Raw genomic sequence first — 15,098 nt, forward strand, 5'->3', positions numbered from 1 at the left:
ATTGAAATATATTTATATTTCGAAGAAAGGTTCATAACGCTGATTTGAAAAAAATAAAACAGCCTGGGAATTAAAGTTTGTGACCAGAAATGTTTTAAAGTGCAGCACTAAGAGCTGTATCCTTAGCAAAAATGAAATATGTGGATCTAATCCTCAGATGCAAACCTAAATTAGAGAGCACTTCAATGAATTCCAGAAGTGAGGGAGCCAAAAAGGCAGGGGGACTGCCCACCCAGACACAGAGGCTGACAGAGGCACAGAAGCTGCAGCCCAGTGCCAAGAGTTAAAGCAGTATCTTCCAACATCAATCATAAGGATGCTTTTCTTATGATATTCATTACTTTGACATTCAAATATTTGTTTTAAAACCTGTTTATTCAATTCTCTCCGTAAAATTTGCCAACAGAAAATAAAAATATTATTTTGCTTACTTTATCACACACAGCATAGAATACCATATTTTGGCCTAAGATTTGAATTTTTAAAAACAATCTTAATAGGGGCACCTGGGTGGCTCAGAGGTTGAGCGTCTGCTTTCGGCTCAAGTCGTGATCCAGGGTCCTGGGATTGAGTCCCTCATTGGGCTCCCCACAGGGAGCCTGCTTCTCCCTCTGCCTATCTCTGCCCCTGTGTGTCTCTCATGAATAAATAAAATCTTTAAAAAAAAAATCTTAAATAATTCTATGAAAAATAGATTTAGTATTAGATTGCCTAGAGTCCTCTGATTTTTAATTAAAAACTTGGAGGCATTACCACCTAATATTATTAGTTCTAAAATAAGAACTTCTCAAATTTTCATAAAATTGTCAAACAAAATGGACTTTTCAGAATGTAAAGCTGGGGGAAGAACAGGAATACTGTACCAGTAATACCAACTGGATACAAATTCCTTTGAAATTTGGAAATCGAGTGGTACTTATTCTGATTGCCTTTTTACTCTTCAGTCAGATGAGTAGAGCTGAATTCTTGTACAGTTAAGTGAGTGTGATATAATTCTCCAGAGCAAATTCACATATGGACCATTGAAAACAACAAGCAAAAAACTAAATTATGTACCCTTTCCTCCACAGTACTCATTTATATAGGATTCATCATGGAGTCTGAATCAGACTTGTAGGCACACAGATGTGAATTACAGAAACCCAGTGAGCAAGTGAAGTTCCCTGCAATCTTGTCTTTCCCCAACCTAATAAGCTCCTTTACGAAGTCCCCGTTCCTAGGATAGGTGGTGGTCTTGCTGATGGCTTCACAAGCTCACTCATGTTTTAGAAAGACCTGACCCATGTGTGCAGATGAATTTCCGTACAGAGTCCTACTCATCCTGTGCCCCGTAGAGCTGGCCCAGCCCTGGGCTTTGTGCACAGTAAGTGCAGATAAATAGTACCTGAATAAATGACACAGCAAATTAACACAGTGATCTTGCTACAAGATTACAGTGGCCTTCACTGTGCTCAACAGATCAGTGTAAATCACATCTGTCCGTGCGCCGAGAAGTCTACTGATTCCAAGAGGCTCCATGATAATTCTGAAGTCAGGCTTCCTAACGTGAACATTTTATCAGTTGAGGGGCAGGGGTGGCGGGGGTGGGGATCATCTTACAAAGCAAAATTCAGTTTAACAAAAGTAACAGACTGGGCAAACTGCCATCAGTAAGAAATCTCCAAGAGGTTCTGTTGAAATACAGCAATACTGCCCACACTATTTTTAAAATTTTACACTGGTCAAAACTGGTTTTGCTGAAATATGCTGGTCTGTTTTATGGTCTGGGACTAGCATTAGGCAGAAGCACTGGCATGAAAGAGTAACACACATTCACAAAACTGTATTTATACCGACACCAAGTTCAATCTAGTAGAAAAGGGGAAAAAAACAATTTTATTCAAAAAAGATGTGGTATATGTAAAATAACAGGAGGTGGCCCACAGTTGGCCTGCCTTAACAATATTTTATTTTATTTATTCATGAGAGACACAGAGCGAGAGAGAGAGAGGCAGAGACACAGGCAGAGGGAGAAGCAGGCTCCATGCAGGGAGCCCGACATGGGACTTGATCCTAAATCGCCAGGATCACGCCCTGGGCTGCAGGCGGCGCTAAACCGCTGCGCCACCGGGGCTGCCCCCTTAACAATATTTTAATGGACTTTTTAAAACATACTACCTCTTGTATGTTTTTTAAAATATGTATTTTTAAGTCATCTCTACTTGCAGTGTGAGGCTCCAACTCACAAGCCTTACATCAAGAGTCACACACTCCACCAACAGCCAGCCAGGCACCCCACCTCTTGTGCATTTTAAAAAAAATAGATTCCACATCTAATTACCTGCTCTAAGGAAGATCAATTACAGAAATAGGTAGAGCACTGCACTTTCAAGACCACAGGTACTCTATAACTTCAGCTAAGATCCAGTATTTGGGGCTTACAGAAAGGTACAACACACGTTAACCACCGATAAAGTGAGGTGAAGAGTCTCTCTTCATCTCTGAAGATGTCTATTGCATCACACACATAACTACTGTGTAGCCCAACGATTTCCTGTCACCCCTACATACCACCCATCTCAAAAACAATAACAAAACATCACACCCTGCAGAAAGTTTTCCAAAAGCAGCTCAACAGTATTTATTGTCCCCAGAGTACTGTATAACTTAAAAATAAGTCTAATTTTGGGCAGCCCGGGTGGCTCAGCGGTTTAGTGCTGCCTTCAGCCCAGGGTGTGATCCTGGAGACTTGGGATCGAGTCCCACATGAGGCTCCCTGCATGGAGCCTGCTACTCCCTCTGCCTGTGTCTCTGCCTCTCTCTAACTCATGAATAAATAAATAAAATCTTTAAAAATAAAAAAATAAAAAAGTCCAATTTCATGGCACCTGGCAGGCTCTGTGAGTAGAGTGTGTGACTCCTATCTCAGGGCTCAGGGCTTGTAGGTTCAAGCCCCACATTGTGTGTAGAGATCACATAAACAGAAAATCTTTTTTAAAAAAGTAAGTTCAATTTCTCAAAAAAATATTCTTTGATAGGCCCCTGAGTAGCTGAGTGGGTTAAGCATCCGACTCTGGATTTTGGCAGAGGTCATGCAACTAAGCCCTGTGTTGGGCTCTGCACTCAGTGGGGAGTGTGCTTCTCTCTCCCCCACTCTCTTCCTTTGCCCCTCCCCTCACTCATGCTCTCTCTCAAATAAATAAACCTTTATTTAGAAAAGAAATTTCCTCTTATTATCTTCTTATCCTCCAGTACTATGCAGTTTGCCTCTTCTAGGATCAGATACAATTATATTTGCAGAATGGAAAAATAAAAGATAAAAACTGCTAACAATCTAATTTTATATTAATAAACACATTTTTATAAAAATATCAAGTACATACAACATTGGTTTATGTTTTTCTTAAACTACAGGTGGTTTCAGGGCACCTGTGTGGCTTAGTGATTGAGCTCTGCCTTTGGCTCAGGTCGTGATCCCGGGATCCTGGGATCAAGTCCCACATCAGGCTCCCCACAGGGAGCCTGCTTCTCCCTCTGCCTGTGTCTCTGCCTCTCTCTCTGTCTCTCATGAATAAATAAAATCTTTAAAAAAAAAAAAAAAAAAACAGCTACAGTTGGTTATCACATTTTTATCTCTATAATGCAAACAAAACACAAAAACAAGTTCTAATATTGATTATAACATAGTTGCTCACATTTCTGAAAAACAGCAAAAAGTACTTAAAATATTACTGCCTTATAGTTACTAGCAGTTAAACTACCTCACCAGAAGAAATGTATCTGACAACTAAAATCACATGTGCTTATCACTGGGTTATGCAATTAATAAATCTTGGTGGGACGCCTGGGTGGCTCAGCAGTTGAGCCTGAGCCTTTGGCTCAGGGCATGATCCCAGAGTGCTGGGATCAAGTCCCACGTCAGGCTCTCTGCATGGAGCCTGCTTCTCCCAATGCCTGTGTCTCTGCGTCTCTCTCTGTCTCTCTCATGAATAAATATTAAATTCTTTAAAAAAAATAAAAATAAAAAAATAAACCTCGGCTATTATGGCAAGTGCTTTGAATAGAGAACTGTACTCAAATACCACCTAACTTTTAAAAAGTATTTTCAGAATTTCATAAGTTATTTAAAAGAAAAATTAGTTAACATAAGGAATAAAACAATTAAGAATGAGTTTCAGAAACCATTAATTCATAAAGAACTACAAATCAAAGATGTTTATAAAAAAATACTCTGAACTTTAAATCCAATATTGATTTTTTAATATCATCTGACTATACCTAGAGCCTTCATTAAAATCTTTTTGTTAAATATCTTATATAAATATATGATCTACTTAAATGTCAAAGCTAGAGTCAAATATGTTTTTTAGATATTTCCTGAAATCAGATTATTCAGTCCCAACAACAGTCCCAACTGTTATCTGTTTCACATACAAATGATACTAAAATTTTATGGTCTGGTCCATTTTTTTCAACACCGTAAAAAGAATATGTCCTCAATGATTTAATGAAACCAAGAACTAATGACAAATCTAACCCAAACCTCAAAACAAAATTTATTTAAACAGATACAACTACTTAATGGACATTTTTCTTCTAGTTAAATTTTTTTTTAAAGTGTGTTAAAGAAATGGATAAAGCGGGATGCCTCGGTGACTCAGCGGTTGAGCGTCTGCCTTTGGCTCGCAGCATGATCCCGGGATCCTAGGATCAAGTCCCACATTGGACTCCTTGCTGAGAGTCTGCTTCTCCCTCTGCCTGTGTCTCTGCCTCTCTCTATGTGTCTCTCAGGAATAAATAAAATCTTTAAAAAAAAAATGAAAGAAATGGATAATGTTAGGTAAAATACAGCAAAGTGTGGAGGGAGGAGAATGAATGCTTTCTTTTAAAGATATTTTAAAGAGAAAACTTTCATTTTAAGCTATAAAACCAACAGCTCATTAAGATTTTTGAGGTTTGGGGGGAGTTTTCTTTAAACAAAGCAGAGCTCTATTTATTTTTAAGATTTATCTGAGAGAGTGAGCACACATGAGCAAGCTGGGGGGATAGGGGGTCAGAGGGAGAGAGAATCCCAAGGCAGACTCCCCACTGAGCATAGAGCCTTACGTGGGGCTCCATCCCAGGACTCTGAGATCATGAAGAGCAGATGCTTAACCAACTGAGCCATCCAGGGCCCCGAGAGATCATTATCATTCCCTAAAATTTCACACACATACCTACATGTACACAAATTCACACACACGGTAACAAAGCAAGGCCCTTTCTCACTTGATGTATGGCAATAATGAAATCAAAATTCATACTCTTTAAGATGAAAGGCATTGTACGATGATCCTGATTCAACAATTTTACAGTTAAACAAAATTAATTCCATTCCCAAAATTCCACTGACCTTAAGCTTTTAACATTTTCCACTGCAAAAATTATTGTCAATATTTACAAATCTTTAAACTTCTATTTAGTTGGAACCACTTATATTTACTGTATTTGTATTTCTTAGTAAATGCGTGTACATCCCTGTCAGGGCAAATAGAGCAGCTGCTACTCACTGGGAATCTCTGGGGCCCCACAGCAGGCCTGGGCTGGCTCGGGACCGGCAGCAAGGGCACTACAAGAAAAACAGCTTCCATTACAAACAGTTTACGGAAAAATATATGTAATATATTCAGTTTACACTCAATACTTTACAACCCCACATAAGAGAAGGGGAGAGCAGAACCTTTGTCAGCACACAACAGCAAGTGCAGAAGCTGAAATTTAAGCAGGGAAATTTCTATTTAGAACTAAAATGTTTTGCAACAGAAGGGCTTACTCCTCCTAAAATAAAAAAGTTTAGGGTTTCACATCCATATTCCAGTTATCCAGAATATCTAATCCAGTTCCGTTTTCTGACTCCAAATACAAACCTAAATCTAAACCCTCTAGAATCATGAGGGAGGTAGACAAGGAACAATACACGTACCCATGGTACTGTTACAAAGAACCATCTACTAACAATCCACTATGACAAGATTTCCAGTTTGGTTTGGGTGGTTGTTTTTAAACAAACAGAACTCCAATCTATCTACCAAAAGAACACAAAATCTTATAATTTTAAAGCAAACATTTTACAGCTGGGAAGAAGCCACATGTTAGTTTTATACCATGGGACTAAATCAGGTATCTTTAAGCCATTTACAACACATGCAACATATTGATCTTGATTTTGGAGGGGGAAAAAAAACAAAAGCACTCCCCCACCTGACTGGGGTGTCCTGTATTTTTCATTAAAATGTGCCGCCAGATGCAAGTAGTAAGCTTTCAGGTTGTTAGGTGTTATGGGCTGAAATGTGGTCCCCTCTCAAATGTGTACACTTAAGTCTCAACCCCTAGTACCTCATAATAGGACTGTATTTGGGCTCGGGACCTTGGAAGAGTTGATCACAGTAAAATGGGGTCACATGAGTGGGCCCTGATCCAGTATGACTGGTGTCCTTTTAAGAGATTAGGACACAGACAGGCATAGAGAATAACCAACCAAGTGAGGATACAGAGAAAATACATAATAATAATGCTATCACGTACCATATGTTTAATTTAAGAAATGTCTGGTAAATGAGAAATACGAAAACGATACAAGTTGAAGGTCAAAATTACTTTAAAAACAGAATGCTAATACAAATTTTCTTTAATAGTGGTACTCTAATGAATAATAGTGAAAGGGACTATAAAGGAAGGGAAAAGAAATGTTGGGAAATATCAGGAAGGGAGACAGAACATAAAGACTCCTAACTCGGGGAAACGAACTAGGGGTGGTGGAAGGGGAGGAGGGCGGGTGTTGGAGGGGAATGGGTGACGGGCACTGAGGTGGACACTTGATGGGATGAGCACTAGGTGTTGTTCTGTATGTTGGTAAATTGAACACCAATAAAAATTAATTTAAAAAAAAATAGTGGTACTCTATATATCAAACCTTATAGTGAGGGTCAGACTTCCAAAGGTCCAATTTAAAGAGATAGTGTGAAAAAATAAAAAATAAGGTGACAGTGTATATAGTCACAATGGCTCAGACACAAACTGTGGCTAAAAGAAATTTATGATAAAATATACAATGGCAGAAGTTGGAGCCAGAGAGCGAGAGAGCACACCAGCACGCACACCAGCCTAATCCACTGAGCCAATTTCAAAATGAGAAGAGGTTAATTTGAGAGACTTCACAAAGAATGGGATCCAGCCTCCAATTCTGTAAGCCTCCTAAAAGGCACTGGGGGGTGGGGCGCTCATCAATTTATCTGAAGCAAAATATTAAAGTGTCTCTGATAAAGTGTGTGTGTGTATGGTATTTATCTCTGATACTACTTTTTTAAAAATTTTATTCATTTATTCATGAGAGACACAGGGAGAGAGAGACAGGCAGAGACATAGGCAGAGGGAGAAGCAGGCTCCATGCAGGGAGCCCCACGTGGGACTTGATCCCGGGTCTCCAGGATCCCGCTCTGGGCTCAAGGCTGCAATAAACCGCTGAGCCACCTGGCTTCACGTGGAAAAATCATTTAGCTGGTTCTAAGAGTATAAAAACTACGGTCAGAAAGCTGATCTCATATTTACTGAATGATGAGCTTTGAGGTAGAAGGACTGCATTCTGTCAGGTTGCTGACTCCTTGGTATGGCACACCATTTTCATGTCCGGACTACATCCTGGGGTTTCCCCAGAGCTTTCTCACTCCATACTTCTAATACTATTTGTTTTTATTAGGCCAAAGAAAATCTGTGCACCTTACCAACTGTCAGTTTTCCATTCAATGTTTATGAGGATATATACAATAACAGACACTGATTGCAGTAAAATTATTCTGACAAATTACTCAGACTGCAGTTGCCTGTCTTGGGAATCACTGTGGAAAGGGCTGGGTTGTCCTCCCTGCTCACACATGTGTGTGGTGGTCTGTTCATCCCACAGTGGCTGCAGGAGACACAGTCACAGGGACAACAGCAGTTACATGCAGCAGCCGTACAGCTTCCCTTGGGAGCACAGAGCCCTGGCAGAGGGTGATTCCAAGAGATTCCAGTATAAGGTGGGGCCAGGCGGGGGCTCAGTCAGGGGGTTAAGGACCCACTCTACTCTACTTCCCAGATGTGTAAAACAGCAGCAGTCTCCCATAGTAGCACACATCCCATGCCCAAGGTCAGCCTGCCACTGTCACCATCACAGACGTGGCTCCAAGGTCACAGCATGATTTCATAATGCTTCCGGGCCACTGGCCTCCTCCCACACTTCAAGTTCGATCTCGGACTTCTCCTCAACTTCTGGAACTTTAGGATTCCAAGTTCAGTGTTAGCAGAGTCCAGCATCAGCCACCCCCTTCTTGCTCAAAGGGAAACCCGAACGCTCCCCAAAATGGAGCTGTCAGTGCTGTTTCAGACCTCAGCTTTGGCTCTCACATCATCAAATGTGTCATGCCTACCCTCTGCTTCTGTCTGCTGGACCAACCGCGGCTCTCAAGTCCCAGAGTTCGGCTCCTGTCTCATCATGGTCTCTAGTGGTCTTTAGTCTTGGCAGAAACAATGCTTCCTGTCCCCAGCCTCTTGGGTCCCTGACTACTGTCCTCCATCCCTCTGCAGCCGCATCCAAGACCTGGTCATCATCAATGACCCACCTTTCTGCAATCTCTATGCAGCCCCATTCTTACCACTACCTTCGACCTCACCACCTCACTCTCTCCCAGAAGTCTCCCACCTTCTTTTCGCCCATACAAACAATGCCACCCTCTACTGCCTGGTCAACACCTGGACTCCGGCAAACCCAACACTGTGTCTGTGCCACACAACCAAGCTGTGGTCTGATGCTAAGGTCACCACCACAAAGCTCAAGTGAGTTTCAACACTGCCCACCATCCCCCGCCAGCACATCCACTCCTCTACTCCCCTAGGGGAAGACTCCATGCCTTCTCTCCCCTCCACTTCCCAGCTCTTATCTCCTTTCAACCTACACCAGGAGAGAGCAACAAGACCCCTCCACTCCACTGTCCTCCCCCACTGCCATGCCTGCAGCCAGGCCAATGGGTGCCGGGTCCCAGTGAGGACAAGTTCCCCCTTGCCTGCATCCATGATTTCTTTCCTTCTCAACTGGATACTGGTTTTCCCATCTGAAAATAAGAAACTTTCTCTCAAGCCCATTTCCTCCTACCAATTACCATCCAACTTCTGTTTTAGCAAAACATCTTCAGAGACGGTCAGTGCAATGCTGCAATGCCCTCTCACTTCCATGCCCCTAATCTCTGTCCAGTCTGCCTGAGGCAGGCATCTTCACCGTGATACCACAACCACCCTGTCAAAATCCCCAAGACCCCTGCAAGTCCACTACGCAGCCCTGTCAGCAGAGGCCACATTCCTCTGCTGCTTGTCCCCCACAACTCTTTCAGCTTCCTCCTTCCTACGCCCTACAGGGTCCCTGCCTGTCCTGTCGGGGAGCCGCAGGTTCCAAGCCACACTTCAACATCCTTCCCCTGGGCTTTTCACTGGGTGCAGGCTCTAGACTTGCCTATGTGCCAACCACCCAACTCTTACTAATTGTATAGTGGACACCTCCACCCACAGATCTAGTTAACATCTAAAATGTAGCACATCCAGAACACAACTTCAGGCCTTCCCCCCCTCAGAACCTTCTCTCCCTCATCACAAGTGGTGGCAAGTCCATCCTTCAAGACCCCCTTGGCATCATTTTTGCCTCCTCCCTTCCACACACCCATCAAGTCCATTCTCAAATCCTGCTGGCTCTGTTCTTAACTGTATCCAGCATCTGACGGCTTTCCACCATCACTGCCATCACCCCAATCTGAGCCACCACCCTGTGTTACCCGCATTAGTGTAGTCTTCCCCCTGCCGAACACCGGCTTCCACCCTTACCACCATACAGCTCACTCCCAACAGGGGAGCAAGAATGACCCTTTCAAGAGAGAAACTAAATCAGGTCATTCCCCTGCTCTCCAGTCACAGCCCATTGTGCTCAGAGTAAAACCCACAGCTCTTAGACTGGTTTGAGGTCTCACGTGACTCAGGTCCCACAGTTCTTCTCTGCTTTCATCATTCCACTTGTGCCATATCATCTCTTTTTGGCTTCTGGAACACTCAAGGCATGGTTCCATCCTCTCTTCTTGCTGATCCCTCGCCTGGAATATTCTCCCCTGAAACACGAGCATCACTGGCTCCCTGACCTCTTTCAACTCTGACCTCTGCAATGAAGCCTACCCCTGTGGCTCTAGTTACAGCCACAGCCAACCCTGGGCCCTTGCTCTATTCTCTGTCCACTAGCACGCTGCACACGTTCTTACTGTGATGGTTCTGGCCCACTGCCCATCTTTGTTGGCTAGAAAGCAAGATCACCACTGCAGAAAGCTTTATTTTTTTTTTCAGTGATATATCTCAAATGCCAGAGATATAGTATCTCCATCAATGTGTACTGAACAAATTCATGAAGACACACTCCATATCCACTGCTCAAAAGTAGTATCCTAGCCTCAATAACATGGGTCTGTAATAACATTAGAGGTTATTCACTTAACCAGAGCATACTGAGTGGAACACTCACTGTGCAAACATTCTCACTAGGCTATTTAGGAAGAATACAAACTCAGGCATTTCCACAATGTCCTCCACTGCCCTTGAAATTTAAAATTTGCTCAGTACTTTCCACCACATCAAGTTTGGCCCATCAAGCTGGCATGTATTAGGGAGTTGGTGGGGGAAGGAACCAAAGAAGTCAAGTCGTTCTTACAAACTTGCTCATGAGAACCTGGCCACGGTACCATGTGACTTTATCATAGCAAAAGAGACACGTACCTTGGACGGGCGTCACCACTGCCCCTTTGAAGTGGGGGTTTATGTGTATGTTCTTGGGCTGCTGTGGGGTCACGGGGGGAGGGGTCATCATCACCCTCGGGGCCTCTATCTGAGGGGGCATGTGCACTCCCTGAGGAGGGGAGGCGTGGTGCGGGTGCTGCAGGGGGAGCAGAGGCTGCAGTTGCTGCTGCTGGAACAGACTTCTGATAGGCTGCTGCTGCGGAGGTGGTGGCGGCGGCGGAGGTGGTGGCTGAGGCTGCGGAGGAGGAATTAATCTTGGAGAGTGTGTCTAAAAACCACCCAAAAAAAAGAGAGAAAAATTCACAGAAATCAACATTTGCAAGAAGAGTACAAGAAGGCTAACGCCTTACAGATTTACACTAGTTACAGTAAGAGCAATAGTGGAGAAGTAAGTTCAGTGACACCTGCATAAACAGCAAAAAAGCTGCACTGCCTGTCCCGGTGAGGGCCGCTGCCTCACGATGTGGATCAATCTCAGGGCAAAGAGGAAAAAATGGTAGCCTTAAAATCACTTGCATGGATTCCAAAAGAAAACATTTCGGTTCAGGCAATAAACCTGCCCAGAGCGAGCCAAGCACTGTGCTATAGCCAGAGCCCAAGCTGCCCTCACCTCCTGCTAGCCAGTCTTGCTCCTCCTCCCCGCCTCCTCCAGAAAGCCGGGAAGAAAGATGGGGCTGTGCATAAGTGGCCTGCCAGAAATGAGGCCTCAGAGGAGGATGGAGAATGAGAAAAAGCCTCACTCCCCCAAGAGGGTGGGAGAGACGAGGAGGCAGAGATGTGTCACACAGGGAAAAGAAAGGAACAGCCTGCAAGCAGCAGGCACAGAGACACACCTGCTGGGGGAAGCAGGAGAGCAGTGTGGCCACAGCCATGGAAAGAGAAGACGGGCAGAGGCAAGGATGGGAAAACAGACAACTGATGCAGTCAGGGGTGGGGGGGTGGGGGGTATGTCACACAGTCCTGAGGGGAAGGATGTGGCTGCTGAGGGCTGAGCTGACCCCACATCCTAAGCCCCTGTGGAAAGGTCAGAGCAGGAAGAACGGGCCTCCTCCAGACAGTGTGCTGCAGGGGGGTCCTCGTCACTGTCCTTTTACAAATCAAGCAGTTGGTCGGCAAAAGAGCTGCAAGTGGAATCCACCCAAGGTGACTCCACAAGTCCTGCTAGTGGCCACTCAGACTGGCCACAACTAAGTAGCAGAGGGAGCGCCACGCCACTGACTCCACCTTCCCACAAGAATGCCAGATGATGGAGGCCTCTGAACGCCAGTGCCGAGGGAAGGGCTTGTCGCCACAGCACACAGAGTGTATAAGGAGGAATCAGCGATGTGATGTGGTGGACGGAGTTACTAGGGAGTGACACAGCCCTCCGCAGGCCGCGGCAAAAGTCGAATGGAAGAAACAGCCAGGCCTGGACAAAGAGCAATAGGAAATGAGACATTTCAGAGAAACCCATGGAATTCTGAAAGCAAACTGAATATGGTCTTGGTCTCGGGGAAGACTCTTCCAAAGATTCCAGGACTAGCCTCCATCCATCGCTAGCCGTGCACCCAGAATCCAGTGTGTTCTCTATTATAACTCATGGGGTCTTGTCTCACTCACCACTGAACCCTCAGAGAGTACCCTGACTGACAGACGGTCACCAGAGCCAAACATGGACCTAACAGACAGTGAACACGGGGCAGGGCCACCCACTCAAGAGCACCAAGGCGTTCTAAGGAAATCATGTGCTGTAAACCGGTGAGTTCGGGGGTGTGAGGTGCCCGTGTGGAGGCATAAAGGGCGGCAAGAAAGCACAGAATCAGCAGGGTCAGGGCTGGAGACTCACACTTGCACAGAGAGGGCGGGTGGCAGGAAGGTGACGCCGCCCAGCGAGAGCTCTGACCAAAAGGAGGGCTGCCAGGGTAGCAGCTGAAGAAGAGAAGGAGAGCACAGCCCAGCCCCAGGCAGGAGAGGATCAGGGAAGAACAGCAGGGACGACCGGACAGACCGGGAAGGCAGCGATCCTGAGAGCACCCTCAGAAGGGGTGAAGGGAGTGCCAGCCAGGCGGCAAGGGACCGACCTAGAACATGTTCTAATACAAAGACATAAGGAAGAAGATTCTTCCCAGAACTCTGAAGAGCTCTGCGGTGGAGAGCAACCAGGATCCAGAGCATTTGTGATCTGAGGACAGACATGGATGGGAGCGAGGTTATGCTCCTCTCCAACAGCTCCGGGCCTCCCAAGAAAGTGAAATTTTAAAAGACCATGACTAGCAAAGGTGAGTACAGAGCTTACAGCGCAAAGCACCACCAGGCCGAGCAGGTCTCAGCACAGGCTTACTTCCAGGGCCCAGCTCAGTCATGAGAGTTCTGGAGACAGGACACACCCGGCAGGGGCCCAGGCTGTTTTCCAGTTGGCTAACAGTACTCAAAGGCTCACAGCTCCTCTCAGCCCAGCCTCTCCAGGGAGGCCAGAGGGGCATGCCTCCTCTCCTTGTGGATATAAAGTTCCCTTTCCAGGATCAGAGTTATGATTACACACAAACAGGTCTCCGTGTGTGGTTGCTCCCTCCTCCCCAAGGAGGCCATGGCTGCTCAATACATGGCATTCAGAGGCTGGGAGCGAAGGTACAGAACAGGGACAAGAAAGAAGGAACTAAAGGTCCAGCCCCTTTGCTGTTTGAGAAGCTTCAAAACAAAATAGTTGTATGAGCAAACAGCATCATTAATATCATCAACTTCTTTACATTGTTAATTAAGCCACCGACTTCTCTCCCCTTCCTGGACTTCAAAATTGGAATTCCCATGTTACAACAGTAAGGCACCTTACTTACAAGTCACAAGTGACTTGACATGCTAAAGCTAATTAAAATAACATAAAAATCACTATACTTCCTTTCTCTGCTTCTACAATATCTCATCTTTGAAATGCGCAGAAAACGCAAATTGAGCTGAAGTTCCAAGTGTACAATTACGAATAGGATATGATAGTTACTCTAAGAGAAACTGCTACACTTAAGGGAGAAAACTCTCGCAAACAGTACAAAGGGAAAACTATTTTTATGAAGTGAACAATACTGCCTAGGTTCTACACAAACGTATGCACCATTTTGAGCATGGATGCTCAGGAGCAACAACCCTCTACAAGTAGGGAGAGAACAGAAGCCAGGCTCCTCCTCGTGCTTCTTGGCCTGTTACTTCTTTCTCCATAAGTAGCTGCATACTAATTCTTCTTTTTACTACACAAATACCAGGAGGACTGAATTTATAAGACCATAGATGAAGTTATGTTATGAAGACACTTCAGCCATTATTCCTACTACAAGATTTTAATTTCAGAATAGGATATCCACACCAAATATGAAAGCCACAAGGGTACATTTTCATTTTTCTAAAGCCTTGGACTAACGCAAGAAAAGTAAACATTACCACGCCAGGAGGCTGTGTCGGGAGCAGAGCAGGTCTGTGATCTTTCATTCTTGCACGCTCGCCACTGTCTCTCCTCTGGTCTCCCATTCCACGACACACTACCGAGCCTCCTCTCCTTCCTCCCCGCCTCGAACCATAGCGCCCCTGCTTATGCTGTCGTTCTCGCTCTTCAAATTCAAGCAACGCAGCTTTGGCTTCTGCTGAAAGCTCTATTTGAAAAAAGGTATACATGTTAGATATTTCAAACAGCCTAAACTAGATTCACAGGGAGAAAACAAGGAAAGCACACATGATAAGGACACCATGAAACAACAAATGCATCACCCCCAGGACATGACTAGTGGCAGCAAGCAGGGCCTAGCTGCCGACCCTTGCCGTCCGGTCTGTTTGTGACCCCTGCTGGATGAAGACACGCTCCTCCCATGAACCACGTAGGGAACACAGGAGCCTCAGCAAATTTCAAAGTATTTTCAATTGAGACCACACAAATGTGCAGAGGGAAGCTAAAAGGAGGGGGCCAGGGCCCGGAGTCCACTGCCCTCAAGCCGCTGCAGTCACTTTCTCCCTGACAGCATGCGGCACAGGCCAGGAGCAGGCTCTCCAGGCCCACACCAGCACAATGTCCTCAGTGGGACCAGTACCAGCAGCATGGATATGCAGTGGCACACAGACTCAAAATTAATAAAGAAAACAAATTCCTGCTTATTCTGATGTAAATGAAACTATTAATGAAATCACTCAAATCAATTTCATACAATGGAAAAATCATTTAATATTATTTCAGATTTATCAAAACAACAACAAAATAAACCTTTACTCTGAAAAAAGACTTCCACCCATGCAATCTGATAATGGAAGTTAGATGAGAGCAA

General features: G+C 44.8%; 1 protein-coding gene across 3 annotated transcripts in view; it reads right to left on the reverse strand.

Moving 5' to 3' along the window:
- The window catches only part of RBM33 (RNA binding motif protein 33), a 138,804-nt gene that overhangs the window by 57,037 nt on the left and 66,669 nt on the right, over positions 1 to 15,098 (reverse strand). For all 3 annotated transcript variants that reach the window (XM_041753776.1, XM_041753775.1, XM_041753774.1), the window contains 3 exons: positions 14,227 to 14,435; positions 10,798 to 11,086; positions 5,529 to 5,587 (listed from right to left, as the gene is read on the reverse strand). In XM_041753776.1, coding sequence (XP_041609710.1) covers positions 5,529 to 5,587; positions 10,798 to 11,086; positions 14,227 to 14,435 — 557 coding nt within the window. The remainder of the gene's footprint in view (positions 1 to 5,528; positions 5,588 to 10,797; positions 11,087 to 14,226; positions 14,436 to 15,098) is intronic.

Source organism: Vulpes lagopus, chromosome 4 (genome assembly GCF_018345385.1).
Source record: "Vulpes lagopus strain Blue_001 chromosome 4, ASM1834538v1, whole genome shotgun sequence".
Lineage (NCBI taxonomy): Eukaryota > Metazoa > Chordata > Mammalia > Carnivora > Canidae > Vulpes > Vulpes lagopus.